The sequence below is a fragment of the Paroedura picta genome, chromosome 14, assembly GCF_049243985.1.
Source record: "Paroedura picta isolate Pp20150507F chromosome 14, Ppicta_v3.0, whole genome shotgun sequence".
Taxonomy (NCBI): Eukaryota; Metazoa; Chordata; class Lepidosauria; order Squamata; family Gekkonidae; genus Paroedura; species Paroedura picta.
The window spans coordinates 15,575,001-15,594,187 of record NC_135382.1 but is presented as its reverse complement, the minus strand read 5'-3'; the positions used below and the strand labels follow the sequence as shown (position 1 = coordinate 15,594,187).

The window sequence follows — 19,187 nt, the reverse complement described above, 5'->3', positions numbered from 1 at the left end:
CAAGGGTGCAAAAAGGTCCGTGGGTCTCCATCCAGATGACTACAGCCCTGTTAAAATTGGACAAAGGTGCTAATACCTGGTGTACCATAGAAACAGCATCACAGAGTTTCTTGAGTATGTACTACTTTATCCTCTACTGTATCCTAAAGGGCATTGTCCCTGTCCTTGGCTAATGTGCCCTTCCCAAAATGGGGGATGACCACCAGTGTGAAATACAGGGGGCTTTCAGGACCCCTGTGACCTCAGTCGTAAGTGTGTAGGGTTTCCTAGTGGACGAGGTCAGTGTGGTCTCACTGTGCAAAAATGTGCATAAATAGCTCTACTTACTTGAGCAAACACACTGCTTTATGTGCTCTGAACAGCACAGGTCATCTGGCTCCTCTCTCTGGCTAGTTTCATGCCCAGTTCCCCCCCCCCCAAGTTTAGATTTCCAGCACCCTCTTTTCCAACCAAAACGCAAATGTAGCTTCAATTCTAGTTACCTTGCGAGGTTGCCTTTATTCAAAAGTGCTTCTGTGAACAAGGCTTATGACACCCCCTACACACACACAGACACACATGCATATGCCAGGTCCCTGGCTAAATCACTGAAAGGTGCTGTCGACCCAAATTAGCTCAGGCCATTCGTTCTTAGGGCCGTGGGTTCTTAAAAGCGCTTGTAGTGGACCTGTTTACTAGCACAACATTAGCAGAGTCTGGGAGAAAGAAGATTCCAGGAGCAGTTTGTTGTCCTCCTGGCATCTCTTGGCACATCTATAGCTCAGTTTCAACTGTTGGGATTTCACGTCTGAACGGGGGAGCATTTGGGGACTGGCTGGCAAGGACACTTGCAGCGGGAGGCAGCCTTTGGCCCACAGGAGGAAGAGTCAACGATTTGACACAGAGATTTCTTGCACACTTAGGTCAGCGCACTGGGTCGTTTGGGGATGATACCTGATTGCAATGGAAACCTCTCTGGATGCCCTGGTGGGAGAAGGCAGAAAAACGATCAGGAGAACTAAACTCACACACCTGTTTACTCAACCATTAGAAGAAGAACTGGTTTTTTTTGTACCCCCGTTTTTTCTACCAGAAGAATTCTCAAAGCAGCTCACAATTACCATCCCTTCCTCTCCCTACAACAGGCACCTTTTGAGGCAGGTGGGGCTGAGAGAGTTCCAAGAGAACTGTGACTGGCCCAAGGTCACCCAGTAGGCCTCATGTGCCTCAGAGGGGCTTACAATCACCTTCCCTTTGTCTCCCAACAACAGACACCCTGTGAGATAGGTGAGGCTGAGAGAGCTCTGAGAAAACCGTGACTGTCCAAGGCCCCCCAGCTGGCTGCATGTGGAGAAGTGGGGGATCAAACCCAGTTCACCAGATCAGTGAAGATTTCGAACCATTCCACCCAGCTAGAAATGTAGAAGGCCTCTCTTTCAAAGCATCCTTTACAGGGGAACTAGTTTTTCTTCTGTGTCAACTGAGCACATCTTCAAAACACCACTTAAGGTGCTGCAGCCAAAACACAAAATCCAGCTGCATGTATTGTAACTGTCACAGGGACAGTACAGCCAGGGTTGTGTGACGCAGAGACCCAGCAATGGCAACCACCCCCAAATGTCTCTTCCCTTCAAAACCCTACACCAGGGGTAGTCAAACTGCGGCCCTCCAGATGTCCATGGACCACAATTCCCAGGAGCCCCTGCCAGCAAATGCTGGCAGGGGCTTCTGGGAATTGTAGTCCATGGACATCTGGAGGGCCGCAGTTTGACTACCCCTGCCCTACATGGTCGCCATGAGTCAGCAGTGACTTGACAGCACTTCCTACCTAGACCACTCAGTGATACCGCCTTGTTGCAAGAGTTGTGGGTTAAAAGGGAAGCAATACTTGGAGTAACGAGCTCGCATCGTACAGTGGTTAAGAGCAGCGGCTTCTAATCTGGTGAGCCAGGTTTGATTCCCCACTCTTCCACATGCAACCAGCTGGGTGACCTTGGGCTAGCCAGTCCTGTTAGAGCTGTTCTCATAGAGCAATTATCTTACTCTTAGCCCCACCTACCTCACCTCTTGTGGGGAGAGGTAGGGATTGTAAGACACTTTGAGGCTCCTTTGGGTAGTGAAAAGCAGGGTAAAAATCCAACTCTTCTTCTACTGCTGAGTAGAGGCCAAGAGCATGACAATTCATGTAGACAAACTTGCTCTACACTGAGAAGAATTCTAAGTACAGAATGAGACTGGGGGAGGGGGAGACAAGACCTTGCTGTATCCCCTTGACGTCCGTGCACTGATAAGCTCTTCTGCAAAGCCCCCACATGCAAGCTATCATATATGCGCGTGCTGTGTGTAGAAGACCCATGTGGTTGGAAGACAGATCCGGTTTCCACCCTGGCTAATGCTGGACCCTTGTCCCCTGGGCAGATTGTTGACTATCAGGCCGCATTATATTATTTGACAGTTGCCTTAATTCACATCTGTGCTTTGAGGAGGCACAGAGGTAGCCAGCCCAGGGTGGAATATTGCTAGTGTGGATGTAGAGGGTATCCAAAAAGCCCCCTGGCACCTCCCCAAGTGTGACATTTCAGAGGGACTCTTTTTGTCTTGCAATATGGCCAAACTGCCTTACTGGCATCCTTCCTCCTTGCAACATCAGTTGCAAGAAGAACTTTAATGGGCTTGATGTCAGAAGGCCTCCTGTGCTTGTGTGTCATATTGTTACATCTAACAGTTACAATTTCTAGAAGGCAGCTTAAGCCCAAAGCAATCCCCTTGGGCACGAACAGGGCTGGTTTATCCATGTAGCACGTGCCATAGACCCCGCGTTTCCAGGGGGCCTGCGGAGTGCCTTCCCCCCATGGATCAGGGCTGTAGCCTCTCACCTCCCCTCTTTTCCCTCTTTAAGGACACTCAGTGTGACACCCCTTTCCATTGTGGGGGCCCCTCCATGCCCCACTGTAATTGTACTCTGCTAGGGCCCCGCAAATCCTTAAACAGGCTCTGGTGCTATGGACCCCGCAGATTCACTGTATTGCAGTGAAGAGTCCTGCTCTTTTAAGGAGAAGTCTCTTCTCTCCTGCCCCCAGAGCTTCCAAGATAGCTTCACCAAGATAGCTGCTGTTCTGGAACACCAGAAGCAAATGGTTGCTACTGAGTTCAGGGTGGGGTAGCCACCAGGAGGAGGAAATGTGGAATCAAGAGTATGGGAGCCAGCTCATTGCCTCTTCCATTACCTCTTCCAGCTCATTGCCTCTTCCCCTCAAAGGCCATTAAGGTCTAGTGACCAACCTCTACTTAGGATCCCTGGCCCTAAAGCAGCTTTCTTCAACCTTTTCACAGTGGAAGAAATCCTGAAATATTTTTCAGGCTTTGTAGAACCCCAGAAATGGTTACGTGCCCCTTCAGGAAGCAGGCACAGGAGCAAGATGTGGTAGCCAGTCAATCAATCAATCATTTACCATTTCCATTGTGGAAAAAGAGACTAGGCCTGTAAAGCAACAGGGGACGTGGGTTCCAATGACGTCCAGTAATGTTGGCAGTCATCCAAACTTCTGGGAAAGGCCACTTAACCCCAGGGAGCTCTTGTGCAACCCCAGGATCCCCAGAACTCATAATCTCTTCCCTAAGGAGATCAAACTGGCCTAAACGAGAGCCAGGGCTTTTTCGGCCCTGCCTCTGGCCTGGTGGAACGCTCTGCCAAATGGGAGCAGACCCCTGCAGGACCTTAGACAGCTCCTTAGGGTTTACCCAGGGCTGTTGCACTAGGCCTGCAGTTGAGGCCTAACAAGAACCAAAATCTGATCTTACAGAGCTCTCTGCTGGCATTTGCACCCGCTAAAGCAAGGGTAGTCAACCTGTGGTCCTCCAGATGTCCATGGACTACAATTCCCATGAGCCCCTGCCAGCAATGCTGGCAGGGGCTCATGGGAATTGCAGTCCATGGACATCTGGAGGACCACAGGTTGACTACCCCTGCGCTAAAGCAGTTAAACTATGTACCTGTGGGAGATATTTATCATGCACCCCCCCCCAACCCCAGGATAGGGCTTTAAGGGCAGTATTGGAGTCTAATTTCGTTTGAAATTTTAGCTTAAATTAGGTTTTATATTGCGTTTTAGAATATTTTGTAATATTATGTGATTTTCATTTATGCCGTGATCTGCCCTGAGTCGGTCAAGGCAGGGAGGATTAAAGCCTCAAGAACAAATAAATAAATTCTGCCCACCCAGCATGCCCAGAAGAGAGCCAAGCAAGAGGATACGTCTGGCTGGTGAGGCCAGTGAAATGGAGGCAGGAGAAGAGTCTGTGAAGGTGTCACAGTTCCACAAACCCCTGTTTCTCCCTCTCCCTCTGTGTGTGTATGTATCTCAGGGCAGGTCACTATATCCAGAACAGTCTTTTTCAACTCTTTTAGCCTTGAGAACCCTGAGACATTCTTCAGGCTTTGAGAAACCCCCAAAGTGGCGCGATTTTGCAGAATATGGTCGGAAAGCATCGTTGTGGACACACCCACCTGGGGCCCCTGCCCTTCCCACCCCTTCAAGGCCTATCATTGGCCATTTGGGGAGAGCAGGTAGGTCAGCATGACCATATATGGGCATATCACTGGATACATTTTAACATATTTAATATATATATATAAAATTAATTCACTCCCACCCATTCGGGAAACCCTTCCAGGGCCACCAAGAAGCCCCAGGATTTCACAAAAACCTGGTTGAGAAAGCCTCAGAAAATACAACTCTATTTAACAGATTATAATTTTAAATATTAAAATGTCTTAAAACCACAATTTTTAAATGTACAGAGAAGTGCTTTGCCTAACATCACATCCTTATTGAGAGGAGAAGGGGGGGGGGGATATGTAGTGCAATTTCTCAGATGAAATTAATTAGGTAGGTACCAGACTAGGCCCAAACCTCTAGGTCCATAGGAACCAAGGTTGCCAATCTCCAGGTGGAGGCTGGAGAGCTTACAGAATTATAGCTGGTCTCCAAGTGAAAGAGATCAAGTCCCCTGGAGAAAACAGCTGTTTTGGAGCGTATACTTGATGGCATTACACTCCACTGACATCTCCCCCCCTCCCCAAACCTGCCCTCCCAAGGCTCCAGCCCAAAAATCTCCACTTCTTTCCCAATTGAAAACCAATAACCCTGTCCAAAACTCTAGGACTGGAACCCTCTGGAGCACTGGAATTCCCCAAAGGTCTTATTCTGATCTGTCTTTTAACAGGCAAAGGACCACAAAATGCAACCAAAACTCACAGCACAGCCAGAAATGCAGCTGCTATGGCAAACATCAGCACGCTCAAGACAAAAATGATGACAATCATTCCACTGCTTCTCTGGCCTGGCCAAATATCGATGGAGGATGACGGCTTCACTAGGAGAGAAAGCAGAAGAGGAGCATCACTCTTCAGGCCTCCTGCATTTGTTGTTTCTTTGGCATGGAGAATGGCATTGCACCAAGGTGCCCATTTGGAGAACAAAAGGGCTGTGGCACATGGCCTGCGGGCCTCCTCAAAGAAACTTACACTTGTTGGTTTTAATTGGTTCCGACCAGAGGGTTTGGTCTTTTGCAACGTCTGTGGTTCTGTCAACCAAGACAAATTTAAACCTGGAAACAAGAAGGGAAAGAAGGTTCTGTTAGTGTGTCTCAACAGCAAGGTAAAGGTAAAGGTATCCCCTGTGCAAGCACGGGGTCATGTCTGACCCTTGGGGTGACGCCCTCTAGCGTTTTCAGTCATTACCGTTTACCCCCCAGCAAGCTGGGTACTCATTTTACTGATCTCTGAAGGATGGAAGGCTGAGTCAACCTTGAGCTGGCTGCTGGAATTGAACTCTCAGTCTCATGGGCAGAACTTCAGACTGCATGTCTGCTGCCTTACCACTCTGTGCCACTAGAGGGTCTTCTCAACAGCAAAAAGCTAGGCATCTATATACAAGAAGTGGGCGGAGTTGGAGAGGCTTAATTTTTTCCTAGTGTGCCTTCCCATGACTGCTTCACAGTTCTCCAGAGATCCATGTGCCCAGACCCTTCATCCAGGATAAACACCTGGTTTCAACCATCAATGTTACAGTGATAGGGCTGCAACGCCAGTTGAGTGATGGAATATGCAGGATCTAAAGTGTGCTTAGAGATATATATTTAGCATAGATCGGATAGGAACTTCCTGATGATTTTTCAAATTATCTCCTTCAGTGTCCTGATTGGCTCAACAGGAGACTTCCTGCTCTTTCAAGCACACTTCCTCCCTGCTTGCCTCCAGAACAGTTGTTGATCAGAAGGACTGCAGAAAACTGCTAGCAAGATAGTTCAGTCTCTCTCTCTCTCTTTCTATACATAGTTGTTTCTCTTCTGAATAAAAACTATTTTATTCTTTAAGCAGGGTGGGGGTCCTCTCTTTCTCTGCATACTGAAACTTGGCCAACACTGGGAAGGAGAAAAATCCCTCCCTTGAATCCACCCATTATAGACATTTCTGGGTCCTCTGAAAGTTGAGAGGCTCTTGCAGACATCTTGCTTAAATATTCAGACCATTAATTTTCTTTGGGGATTTGGCCTGAAATCCGCTTGGTTTATCTACGATAAGGAATTCAAGGAATGCTCAGAAGTTACCATAGCACAGTGTTCTGTAAGATGGCTGTCCTAAGGAGATCTGCTCAGAATCTTACTGAAGTCAATTCAAAGGGCTTCCTCCAAGGGAAGTGTCTTTAGGATCACCCTTCAAGTCATGGAAAGCACAAGCATTTGACTAAAGCAGTTATTATTATTAACTAAACAACTAAACACTGGCTACCAGTTGACTACCAGATCAGGCTTAAGGTTCTGGCAATTACCTTCAAGGCCATATGTAGTCTGAGCCCGGAGTATCTGAGAAACCGCCTCTCCACCTAAGCCCCCCAAAGAGCTTTATGGTCCTCCAACAGCAATACACTGGCAATCCCTGGCTCCAGGAAGTTTGTCTGTCAATGACTAGAGCCCGGGATTTCTCAGTTTTGGCCCCCACCGGGTGGAACGAGCTCCCAGGGGACATCAGGGCATGGCTGGAGCTAAAACAATTCTGTAGAGCTTGCATAAAGGACCTCTTCCACCGGGCATTCAGCCAAGACAAGTGAACAAGCTGCTAACAACCAACCAGAAGCCCCATAATCTGCACTAATAGAAAACTGCTGTTTGTTATTGAGTTTCACAGTTAAATAAATTTTATATTGAATGTTCATTGTACTGTACTGCCTATGAGATTTATAATGTAAACCGCCCTGAGCTGAAAGGGAGGGTGGTATATAAATATAATAAATAATTGTTTAGCGTATAGCATGTGCATAATATAAGATTGTCTGGCAGCCAGGCAAGAGATGTTTGGAGGTGGATGGCCATTGCCTGGTACTTCATGCAGGACCTGGTCCTGCTGGTCGCCTTTCCAAGGTCTAGCCAGGGCCAACCCTGCTTAGCTTCCAAGATGTGGTGGGATTGGGCTTGCCTGGGCTATGCAAGTCTGACACTTTAATCCAAGGGTAGTCAAACTGCGGCCCTCCAGATGTCCATGGACTACAATTCCCAGGAGCCCCTGCCAGCGAATGCCTTCCTTATGAATACCTGAAACAGTCAACATTTGTGTTTCTAACTTGTCAGTCAACCGAAGACTTGTGTATTTCTTTAAACACATTTTAATGCCATCTTTCCACCCAATCAAGCCCTCCGAGGTAGTGCACGTAAAACATAACCGAGAGCACCAAGGGCATAAAATAACGCACTAAAAGCACATGGTGCGCATTATTTAGAACATGACTTTTTTTTTAGAAATTGTTTTGGCTATAAAATGGCAGCACTAACTCTATCAGATTCATACCTGTAGGAGGTATTTGCAGAGAGGGGTGAATTGCACACTTCTTGGAGGCTTGGGTCATACAGACAAGCTGAGTCGTCCCCAACTCTGATAAGATACTGGGCCAGGACAGCAGGTGCTTTGTCTACGTCCAGGGTATCAGATAGTTTAGGAGGAGAGGCGCAATTCGGAACATTAAATCTTGCAGCTTTGTATGGCCCAAGATGCCCTCCGTTGGTTTGTTGGAACGTAGCATTGAGAGGCTTATTGCCCTCGTCTGTCACAGAGGTGCTCAAAGTCATCGCTGCAAAGGAAGGAGTCAAGTTCACAACACTGTTCATATGCAGCACTCACCGGCATGTCCTGGATCGACAATCTCACCAGCCTTGTGAACATTCGGGCTCTTTCTTCTCCTTTGGAAGGTACACATTTCTTCCAGGCAAAAGAAATTTTGTATGTGGGGATTCCACTCCCATCTCTCTTTGACAGGCTGTTCAAGTGCCATTTAGCACCCCATAAATGTTTCACAAATTTATTATTAATTATATTTCTTGCCCACCACTCTCTGCATAATGGCTTGTGCTGGGTTACAATACAAAAAGTCTCACAACATTAACCCCACTTAAAAAAACCCATTAAAACCACACAGTATAATACACACAAAAAACCCAGTATAGTGGAAGAATAAATAAATAAATGTCTATCTATCTATCTATCTATCTATCTATCTATCTATCTATCTATCTATCTATCTATCTATCTATCTATCTATCTATCTATCTATCTATCTATCTATCTATCTATCTATCTATCTATCTATCTATCTAAAATTATTAACACCCACCTGTTTGGAAAACCCTTATTATCAATTATAATTATTAAATATTAATATTATTAAATACTAATATTATTAAATACTATTATTTAATAATTTGAATATTAGAATCATAGAATCATAGAGTTGGAAGGGGCCATACAGGCTATCTAGTCCAACCCCCTGCTCAACACAAGATCATCCCTAAGCATCCTAAAGCATCCAAGAAAAGTGTGTATCCAACCTTTGCTTGAAGACTGCCAGTGAGGGGGAGCTCACCACCTCCTTAGGCAGCCTATTCCACTGCTGAACTACTCTGACTGTGAAAATGTTTTCCTGATATCTAGCCTATATCGTTGTACTTATTTTAATATTAATTATTATTATGTAATAATTATTAATATACATAATAATTAATATAATAAATATTAATTAATGTTATTAATTATTGAATATTAATATTAATTATAGTTCTTACCCACCACTCTCAGTGTACTGGCTTGTGGTGGGTTAAAAACTCCCACAACAATAACTCCACTTAAAAAAAACATTAAAACCACACAGAATAATACACAAAAAAACCAATATGGCAGAATAAACAAACAAACAAACAAACAAATAAATAATAGAAAAATGATTAACTCCCACCCATTTGGGAAACTTTTTCAGGGCTGACAAGAAACCCCAGGGTTTCACAAACCCTGGTTGAGAAAGACTTTCCTAAGTAGAGGCTTTACAAGTCATAGCCAAGACCTTGAAGCGTCACGAGGATTCACAGACCAAGCCCCCCCCCTCATACAGCCAGTACTTCCAAACACAACAGCAGGAGAATACAGCCAGTAGCTATGGTGAAACACAGGATGTGCAAGGGGTCTAATTCAGGGAAAGTCAAACACAAACAAATGCCACTCAATGACTCTTAAGAAGGTATGACTTGCATTTCTGCCAACAGGCACCATCCAGCTAACACAAACTTCATTTTAACCCTTAGAAAATGGAAGGATGTCCATCGAACTGGCAGCCACTTACCTGAGTCAACCATGACGTACAGGTGTACTTCATAGAAAGCACTTTTCGACATTGAGCCGTTGAACGCACAGAATGGCTTCTCTAAAGCAATCGTGGTGAGAGTTGGGTTGTTTGTGGCCAACTCTGGGCTTGCAATCTGCGGTTTCAGAATCTCGCTTACTGGAAAGAAACATTATATTTTCCATAATTTTTGCATTTTTAAACTTTGACAGGATGGCTGACATCCAGAGGGGTACATGCATGCCCCTAGACTTTCAAAGGGATGCTTCACATGTTTTGGTATGTGTAGTTGGGAGGGATGATCCATATAGCACCTGGTCCGATAAGCACTCAGAGCAGCCAGTCAGTCCGTGATTTGCAAGCATTAAAAGTCACTAGCAGACTTCAGAACTGAAAGGCCAGACCTTATAGCATATTTAATATCTGTATTACTGATAATAAATCTTAAGGAAGGGATGGGGTCAGATTTCATAGTGTAGCTGAGTTGCATTTTAAGCATGCTTGATTACTTAAGATTAGCCTTTCTCAATCATTTTACCATTGAGGAACCCCTGAAACTTTCTTCAGGCTCTTAGAAACCCCAGAAGTGGTGTGATTGAGCAGAATATGGTTGGGAAGCAGAGCTGTGGACATGCCCACCCAGGGCCCCTCCTCAGGCCCAGCACTGGGCATTTAGGGGAGGGGGAGGTCAATATGGCCATAAATGGTCCTACCACCTAATAAATGTTTAACATTTTTAAAAATATATTAAAGATGAATTAAGTCCCACCCATTCGGGAAACCCTTCCAGGACGAGCAGGGTGTCACAAAACCCTGGTTGAGAAACTCTGTTTAAGAGTGAGGCCAAGCTACAGGATAGTTCTGGGTAACAGGCAAAGAAGCTCACAGACCAGTTATTTCAGGGGAAAGCCTAGCAACATCACCAAACTGAGCCCATCCCCAAACTCTTGACATCCTAGATCTTGTCCCAGTACTGCCTCCAGTAAAGTTGACAAGTTTATGCATCCATTCCTGAAATTAACAGAGCTGGCTTCTATATAAAAATTCTTAATGTTGCATTGAAGAGAACATGTCTGACATTTCTGCACTGTAAAAAGGAAAAGGGACGGGGGAGGGAATAAGGGCTCTTCACCCAGAAAGAAAACCCCCCTGTTAAATAGCCCACTAATACAGTCTGTTGTAAACCCACCCATCACACACACAAGAAAGAGCAAAATCGGGATCCACAATAACTTACATGCACACAGATTCCCATAACAGAAAAATATCACCACGCCCCAACAAACCCCCATGCTCAGCCACCAGGGTAAACCCCCTGTCAGGATTCCCAGGCTGACACCTTGTAGGTCTTCCAGCCCAAACCCTTTAATTCCTCAACTACATCAATTTGGAACCTAACCTACAAATCAGCTCTTGATATTCCACTGCCCTGCAAGCCTCTGTGCATGAACCCACCCCCTCCCCTACATGACTCCAGCTGCATTCGATTTGCCAGAGGGGTGCGGTGCTGTGGCCAGATTTTCTGTCTTGCTTTTGGAGACCTGCAGCAAATGCATGTGAGGCTACTGGTGAGGACTGTTTATTTTCTCACAGCAAACAACAGCCTGTTCCAACGTTTGAAGCCCTGTGTCTTTCCTAGCACAAAAAGTTGCTTAATAAATAAACCTTTTAAGTTTAAAACTTTGTAACTAATCTATTTTGACCGCATCATTTGTTTCATTGAGAGACAACATGGTCTAGTGGGTAAAGAACATTGGCTCTAATCTGGAGAACTGGGCTGGATTCCCCACTTCTTCTCCACATGCAGCCAGATGGGTGACCTTGAGCCAGTCACAGTTCTCAGAGCAGTTCTCTTAGAGCTCTCTCAGCCCCACGTACCTCACAGGGTGTCTGTTGTGGGGAAAGGGGCTCCTTCAGGGAGGGACCCTCTTTTGGGACTCCTTCAGGGAGTAAAAAGAGGAGTGTGAAAAGCCCAGCTCTTCTTCCTCTTTGTCATTACTAACGATATGGTATATTTTGCCACTTCTTTGTATACATTAGAACCTAACAGATTAAATATATCCAGGTACATATCAAGAACCTATTTGTATTTGAGATTTTACATATAATATTGAATACAATAATATCCCAACCAAAAGAAGAACATATTTTATCATATTTATTTTATTATATTATATTTTATAAATATATGCTTTAAAATTGCAACAAAGGGGATGCAAAGGAAAATATTTTCTGTCATACATTTTGTACTACAGGATTACCCTCAACAAATGCAATTATTATAATTATATTATATAATTCCCCTTTTTCCCTTTCCCTTTTATTTTCTGTACCCCCTCTGTTTTCCTAAATAAAAAAATGATGCCCAATAAAGCAGAGGCAGAAAGCATGATAATATCAGGTGGCTTTTGCCATCACTATAAGAGTTGCTGAACTGAGCTACCAGCCAGAAAGGCCCTGATCCCAACGTTCCTTGCTCTGTGGGTCACTAAGACTGCAATCCAAAACACACTTACTGGAGAGCAAGTCCCACTGATCGGAGGAAATGAGCAGAGAATCGTAACTGAATTGCGGCCAGCTGGGTGACCCTGGCCTAGTCACAGTCCTTGTTAGAACTGTTCTCACAGAGCAGTTCTGTCAGAGCTCTCTCAACCTCACCTTCCTCACCAAGGCTCTGTCATGGAGAAAAGCCACTCGGTGACTCCTTTGGGTAGTGAAAGGTGGGGTATAAAACCCAACTCTTCCATTTATCTGAAGCTTGGGCAAGCAAGATATTACAAAGAGTAACTGCCAGCCAGGAACTCAGAATCTAGGCTGCTACCGGTTTAGCTGCAATTGCTCCGTTCTTTCAAGGGTTCAGTGGGTGGAAATGGAGTGACCGAAACTTCCCCCATCTTGGTAAATTCTTGTTCTATTTCTCTTGCAAACATTCCTTTACTTCTGTGGACAGCAACTCGATACTGCAGGAATTAGGAGCAAAGGTAAAACAGCAGTCAATACTTCTCGATAGCTACCGTCTATTGATCACGGCTGTTGCGACTGCAATATCTTTTTGAACTGGAAATAGACTGAGTAGCACCCATCATTCAGCAGCAGATTTCAAAGTCTAGGCAATTTTTAAATGTTGAGTTATTTTCCTAAAAGTCACAGAGGAATATGTCATGCCCACACGTGATGCTGTTTTGACCCTGAGGCTGGGCTTTCCATCCAATGGGCATAGGTGTTAAAACAAGATGGGTTACTATGTCAGTCCATCTGTAGCAGTCCATCTGTGGCAGAGGAGGAGCTTTTGTGAAGCAGGGCTCCCTTCTTCGACCATTAAAAGAAACATATAATGGGTTTAATGGTCTGCCATTAAGGTTTACCAGGTTTTCTGTTACTCAAGAGACTATGAGATCTGCCTGAATGTATTTATTTATTTATTATTTTGACTTATTGCCCGCCACTCTCATAACTGGCTCGTGGCGGGTTACAATTGTCCGCGTTAAAAGCCCCATTAAAACAATTCCAGACATTTATCCATATACAAACTGACTCCTAAAACATTTTAAAAACCATGGCGGTCAACAACCCACTAACCCCCCAAAACTCTAGTACAGGAGTGGGAGGAGGGTGTGCAGATCACATAGCGGGTGCTTACACTCTTAATACTGGGGAGCCCATCAGATCTTCCTCGCCACGCCGGCCTCAACCATAGATCTGGTGGAAGAGCTCCGTTTTGCAGGCCCTGTTAATGCTGAAAGCTCCCACAGCTTTATTAGTTTATCTGTTTGTGTGCAATTTATCGGTTGCATGCAATTATACAACTGAGGAAGTCCAAAAACGAAACTAGCTATTCTGTAGGACAGTGGTCCCCAACCTGCGGGCCGCGGCCCGGCGCCGGGCCGCAAAGGCCATGGCGCCGGGCCGCGGCTCCCTCTCCCCGCCCCCCCCACCCCCGCAGTAAAAAACTTCCCAGGCCGCAAGCCTGCGGCCCGGGAAGCAACTTACTGCGGGAGGGCGGGGAGAAGGAATCAGGGCCGGGCCGCGCCCGTGCAGGCCGCGCCCTCTCGGCCCGATCCACGGGCGCGGCCCGCGGGTGTGGCCCGATCCGCGGGCGCGGCCGGGCGCGGCTCGCGGGTGCGGCCGGCGGGCGCGGCCGGGCGCGGCCCGATCCGCGGGCGTGGCCGCGGGCGCGGCCCGAAGCGTGGGCGTGGCCCGCGCGGGCGCGGTCCCTGCGGGCGCGGCCCAATGCCCTGCCGGTCCCCAGCCTAAAAAAGGTTGGGGACCACTGCTGTAGGATACTAGACTTGGGTGGGTTTGATGATGATTATTAAAGACATTGAGAGCAAGAAACTTTTCTTCTTGCTCAAGAGACTGTACCGTGCACCTGTAACCTTCAGAAAGGCAGAATGGGCTTCCCTAATGTGTGCTGAGCAATGCAAAAATGGAACTGAAAGGCTGTAAAGAGCAAAACAAATGGCTACTCTGGTCCGAGATTTCATATAATCAAAGACCATGAAAAATGGTTTGTTACTTTTCAGACTGGTCATTCTGGGGTTCAGTAAAGCCCATCTGTGTTCTTGCTTGCTGTCTCAGCAAGCACGTTCTTGATTATTACAGACAGAACCTTTGATGCAGCCTGCCAAACTCCAGTGGCACAAGAGTAGGTCCGTTGGGCTGAAACTTAAAAGTCTCTGGTGCCCTCTAGTGAAACAAGCCAAGATGCAGAGGCAAGACGACAGAGTGGGAAGATTCCCACTGAAAATGCTTTTCACCTCCTCTCCTTCTCATGATGCGTGTGAAAAACAGAAGGGCAGTTTTCAGGGCATCTGCATCTGACTGAGAACCATTTGCAACTGCATCACAAAATGTCTGTGCTTTACTATGTACATTTGATTATTATTATTAGTTTATTTATATTAGACCAGGTGGATTAATTGCTCCATAGTGGGAGGATGGTTTTCTTTTACCTTGGGCAGGGTTGGGATGACAGAGCCATTCTTGGTGGACTCTCCTCCCAGTTTAATACCTGGCTTCAACACACAATTTTTTGCTTTGGCCTGATCCTGTGATATGTACACAGATGAGTGGGTAGGGTTGCCAGATCCAGGTTGGGCAACTCCTGGAGATTTGGGGTGGAGCCTGAGGTGGACAGGGACCTCCGTGGGGTACAGTCCACCCTCCAAAGGGTGTGCAGTCCACCCTCAAAAGCATCCATTTTCTCCAGGGAAACTCTGTAGTTTGGAAATGAGCTGGATCCCCCTTGGAGGTTGGTATCTCCCAGGATAGAAGAAAGCACCCCCAGGCACGGGTCCCCATTGACTTTCTCAATGAACACACATAAAAGCCAGTTTATTGAAGTAGTGATATGAATCTTGTGATTATTTTTGCTGAAACTGATTTGACTAATCTATATAATCCCAGAACCCCCACCCCACCTGATAATGGGGGTCTTGCCCCCATTTCCAGGTAAAATAGGTGAAGAAATCTTGCATCCAGGTGCACATGGCATCATCTGCACATGGCTGATTCAATGCCAGCCTCCCTGATAACGTCCAAATCCCCCTCTCCCACAGTTCCATCCTCCCGAGAGAAAACTAGCCATTAGACTACATGAACAAGCAACATGACACAATAAAGCCAGTTACAATCAGCTAACTTCCCCAGGCCTGCTCCCCATTGACATATGACAATACACAGAACAAAAAGGGATGTTGTCAGCTGATAATGGCAGGATTATGGCAGGAGGTTGGCAACCGGGCCCTCTCTGTATGGGAAATTGCAAACTACAGGCTGGCACCGTCCAGGAGACCAGCACAGTCCAGAAATCAGAGAGGTGGGGCATATGATTTGAAAATAAATACAACTTCTCCTGGGACACCTTACCCCTTAGAAGTGGGAAACACGTTCATTGAGTCCAAGTGAGGAAGGTGGATTGTAAAACATGTTATATTCAAAAATAAAAATCCCTGGGTGAGGGTGCTTCTGCAGGGAGGAGGAGGAGAAGAAGGAAAGTTGGTTCTTATATGCCACTTTTCTCTACCTGAAGGAGTCTCAAAGCGGCTTACAGTCGCCTTCCCTTTCCTCTCACCAAAACAGACACCCTGTGAGGGAGATGAGGCTAAGAGAGCCCTGATATTACTCCTTGCTCAGAACAGCTTTATCAGTGCTGTGAATAACCCAAGGTCAACCAGGTGAGGGGGGAGCAGGGAATCAAACCCGGCTTGCCAGATTAGAAGTCCTAACCACTATACCAAGATGGCTCTTAAGAATGTCTTGGTTAACAATGAAACCTTAAGTAAGTAAATAAGTTTATTGTTGCATAACAACCCTACAGACAACAGTAAAACAATTACAACAAGTCCGTTAACAAACAATAATTAAAACAAATTCAGACTAAAAATATTAAAGCTTAATATAAAAATATATATTTTTAAAAAGATCAAAAACTAACATACAGTTGTACAGATGTACAATAAACACTGACGACTCTGGGTTGCCTTGGAGGCAAGTCTTTTCCTGAGGACATGGATAACAGCACAAACGTGGATTCAAGTGGGTGAATCAGAAGCCTTCAATGCCTTGACCTTCTTGTTTTATTCACTCTGTTTATACCTATAGGAACCAAAGCTGCTTACATCATTCTCCTTATACCACTCCTGTGTGGCAGGTTAGGTCAAGAGTATGTGACTGGCCCAAGGTCACCCCCAAAGCTTCTATAGAACAACATAATACACACAAGATTACAAAATGCAAGATATCTGGAGAGATATGTTGGATAAACAAGATTGCAAAACAGAAGAATGATGGAATTTATTTAATTTATTTCTTAGGTTTTTATACCCATCTCCCATACGGGTCTGGGTGGTTTAAATATAACATTGTGGGGTAGTACATGGAATGACCTAACCATATAACATAGTCAGAAATAACATCAACAGCAATGCAACAGTGGTTCTAAATTAACATTATTTCAATGGTTTGATCAACGATAATATAACCGAATGACAACTTAGATAACCCCACCAGAAAGGTCAGATTGGTTCAGGCCATGAGGGGGACCTGTGGATGCTATTGGGTGGAATGGAAACAGCATGCCAATGTTGTGGAACTGGACCATGCTCTTGGTGTTCGCTGCCTGTTGCTTGAACAATGTCAGAATTTACAGTTGTCAGCTCTGGACTGGGAAATTTCTGAAGGTCTAAGGGTCATCCCTTAGATGATCCAATGAGCCTCTTGTGGCGCAGAGTGGTAAGGCAGCCGTCTGAAAGCTTTGCCCATAAGGCTGGGAGTTCAATCCCAGCAGCCGGCTCAAGGTTGACTCAGCCTTCCATCCTTCCGAGGTCGGTAAAATGAGTACCCAGCTTGCTGGGGGGTAAACGGTAATGACTGGGGAAGGCACTGGCAAACCACCCCGTATTGAGTCTGCCATGAAAACGCTAGAGGGCGTCACCCCAAGGGTCAGACATGACTCGGTGCTTGCACAGGGGATACCTTTACCTTTACCTTTTAAGGGTCATCCATTTAGAGTAGTATAATCCCCGAGCACCCCACCCCCAGCAGCTATTTTCTGCAAAGGAGCTAGTCTCTGTAATCTAGAAATCAACTAATTTTGTGAGATTTCAAAGCACCAACCAGAGACCTTAGCTGGGCCCTTGATAGGCTGCACTCCCCATTCAGCAACCAACTATTACCCATTCTGTCCCCCAGACCAGAGCATGGCCACCCAACCCCATAGCAGCTGTTTTCTGACACTCCCAGGTGAGGCACTCCTGCCCCCCCCCCTTAAGGGCCCACCGGTGGCTGCAGGCAGAGGCTGGCCTTTGCAGCTCACATCTGGGCTGAGGAATGAAAACTGTCTGCCAGGAGCTCCGTATCTGGACCTGACCCTTCCTGGTAGAGATCACAGTCCCCAGGTGGGACCTGAGGCTCCCCTAGGCTTATACCTCATCGCCAGATGAAAGAGACAGTTCCCCTGAAGAATATGGCTGCTTTGGAGGGTGAGCACAGCATTATAGTCCATTGAGATCCTGTCCCACCCCACCTCAAATCCTACCCACTCCCAAAGTCTTTAGGGCAGGGGTAGTCAACCTGGGGTCCTCCAGATGTTCATGGATTACAATTCCCATGAGCCCCTGGCAGGGGCTCATGGGAATTGTAGTCCATGAACATCTGGAGGACCCCAGGTTGACTACCCCTGCTTTAGGGATTTCCCAACTCAAAGCAGGCAATCCTACTGTAGTGATGCCAGGCCACAGGTAGGATCCCCTGGAATTACAGCTCATCTCCATAATAAAGGGACCAGTTCCCCAGGAGAAGAGGGATGCTTTGGAAGGTGGACTCTCTGGCATTGTCCCGCACTGAGGTCCCTCCCTGCCCCAAATCCCGGGCGGTATATAAATATAATTAATAAATGAATTAATAATTAATAGCTCATGTCCAGACTAAAGAGATCAGATTCCCTGGAGAAAACGGCTGCTTTGGAAGGTGGGCCCCACTCCGCTGAGGTCCCACTCCACTCCAAATCCCGCCCACTCCCGGCTCCACCCCCAAGGCTTCCCGCCGTCTCCCAACCCAGAGCTGGCAACCCCAATTCCAAGAGCGCCTCGCGACAGAGCGATATTCACCGAGTACTACTGCGCACGCGCGTCCGCCCGCCCGTCCTTCGCCTCCTCTCCCCCCCTCCCCTCACGCCAGGCTCCGCCCCCGCCGCCGCTCCCTTCTCATTGGCCTGCGCGGGGGTCGGGGCGTGGCCTCCGTCGCGGGGCTCCGGCCGGGCGGGCCCGCGTGTCGTTCACGTGTCCCGCGTTCAGACGGAGCAGGCGCCGCCGGCCCCCTTCGTGGGCGGAGGGGAGGCGGAAGTGCCGGCCTCCGAGGGCAGCCGCTCGCCGAGGCCGGGAAAGCCCGGAGCTCCAGGGACGCCGGCGGAGATGACCCCGCCATGGCTGCCCTCAAGACATCGGGCCAGGCCGGGCAGAGGGCGGCCGAGGAGGGCGGCGGCGGCGGAGGCGGAGGGGCCCTCGACCGCTCCCTCCAGCACATGCTGCGCGCCATAGTGGAGGAGCGGCACCGCCTCGCCCTCGGCCACGGCCTCGGCGGACTCGGTGAGCCACGGTGGGCTGGGCTGGGGTCGCCCCTGGCCGGCTTTCCCTCGGGCTCCCCCCCGAAGGCGACTCCGGGGACTTTTTGTTAGGCGGATTCCCATTCTGACGGGCCGCTGATTCTATGTGGAGCTTCTAGGGCTTTCGGAATGAAGAGGCTTCAATGCGTGTATTGGGACCGGGAGGCTTGTCGCTCGTCGGGCTGCGAGATTGACTCCCATTGTTCCTTTTCCGTTGCCACCCGCCCTGAACTTCTAGGAAGGGCGGGCTAGAAAAACAACGACTTGTTTATTTGTTTATTACAAGGGAATGGGAGGCGGCTGGCCCTTTGGGTTGCGAAATCGACCCTTTGTTCCTTTGATGCTGTCACCCGCTCTGAAGTTCCTGGAAGGGCGGGTTATAGGGGGAAATGCCTTTATTTATAGGAGGGGAATGGAAGACTTGCTCTTTGGCTTTGAAA

At 47.2% G+C, this 19,187-nt stretch overlaps 2 protein-coding genes across 2 annotated transcripts in view; one reads left to right on the top strand and one right to left on the bottom strand.

The window, feature by feature from the left end:
- Positions 1–485: 485 nt before the first annotated feature.
- Positions 486–11,032, bottom strand: UPK3A (uroplakin 3A). The gene is given in 7 exon segments (XM_077309966.1): positions 486–879; positions 882–963; positions 5,238–5,355; positions 5,507–5,589; positions 7,826–8,105; positions 9,645–9,803; positions 10,882–11,032. Coding segments are annotated over 7 exon segments (903 nt in total). The 5' UTR covers positions 10,937–11,032; the 3' UTR covers positions 486–753.
- Positions 11,033–18,368: 7,336 nt separating this feature from the next.
- Positions 18,369–19,187, top strand: part of KIAA0930 (KIAA0930 ortholog) — a 47,690-nt gene continuing 46,871 nt past the window's right edge. The window contains exon 1 of the mRNA XM_077310406.1: positions 18,369–18,730. Within this exon, the coding sequence (XP_077166521.1) occupies positions 18,568–18,730 (163 nt within the window). The 5' untranslated portion in view covers positions 18,369–18,567. The remainder of the gene's footprint in view (positions 18,731–19,187) is intronic.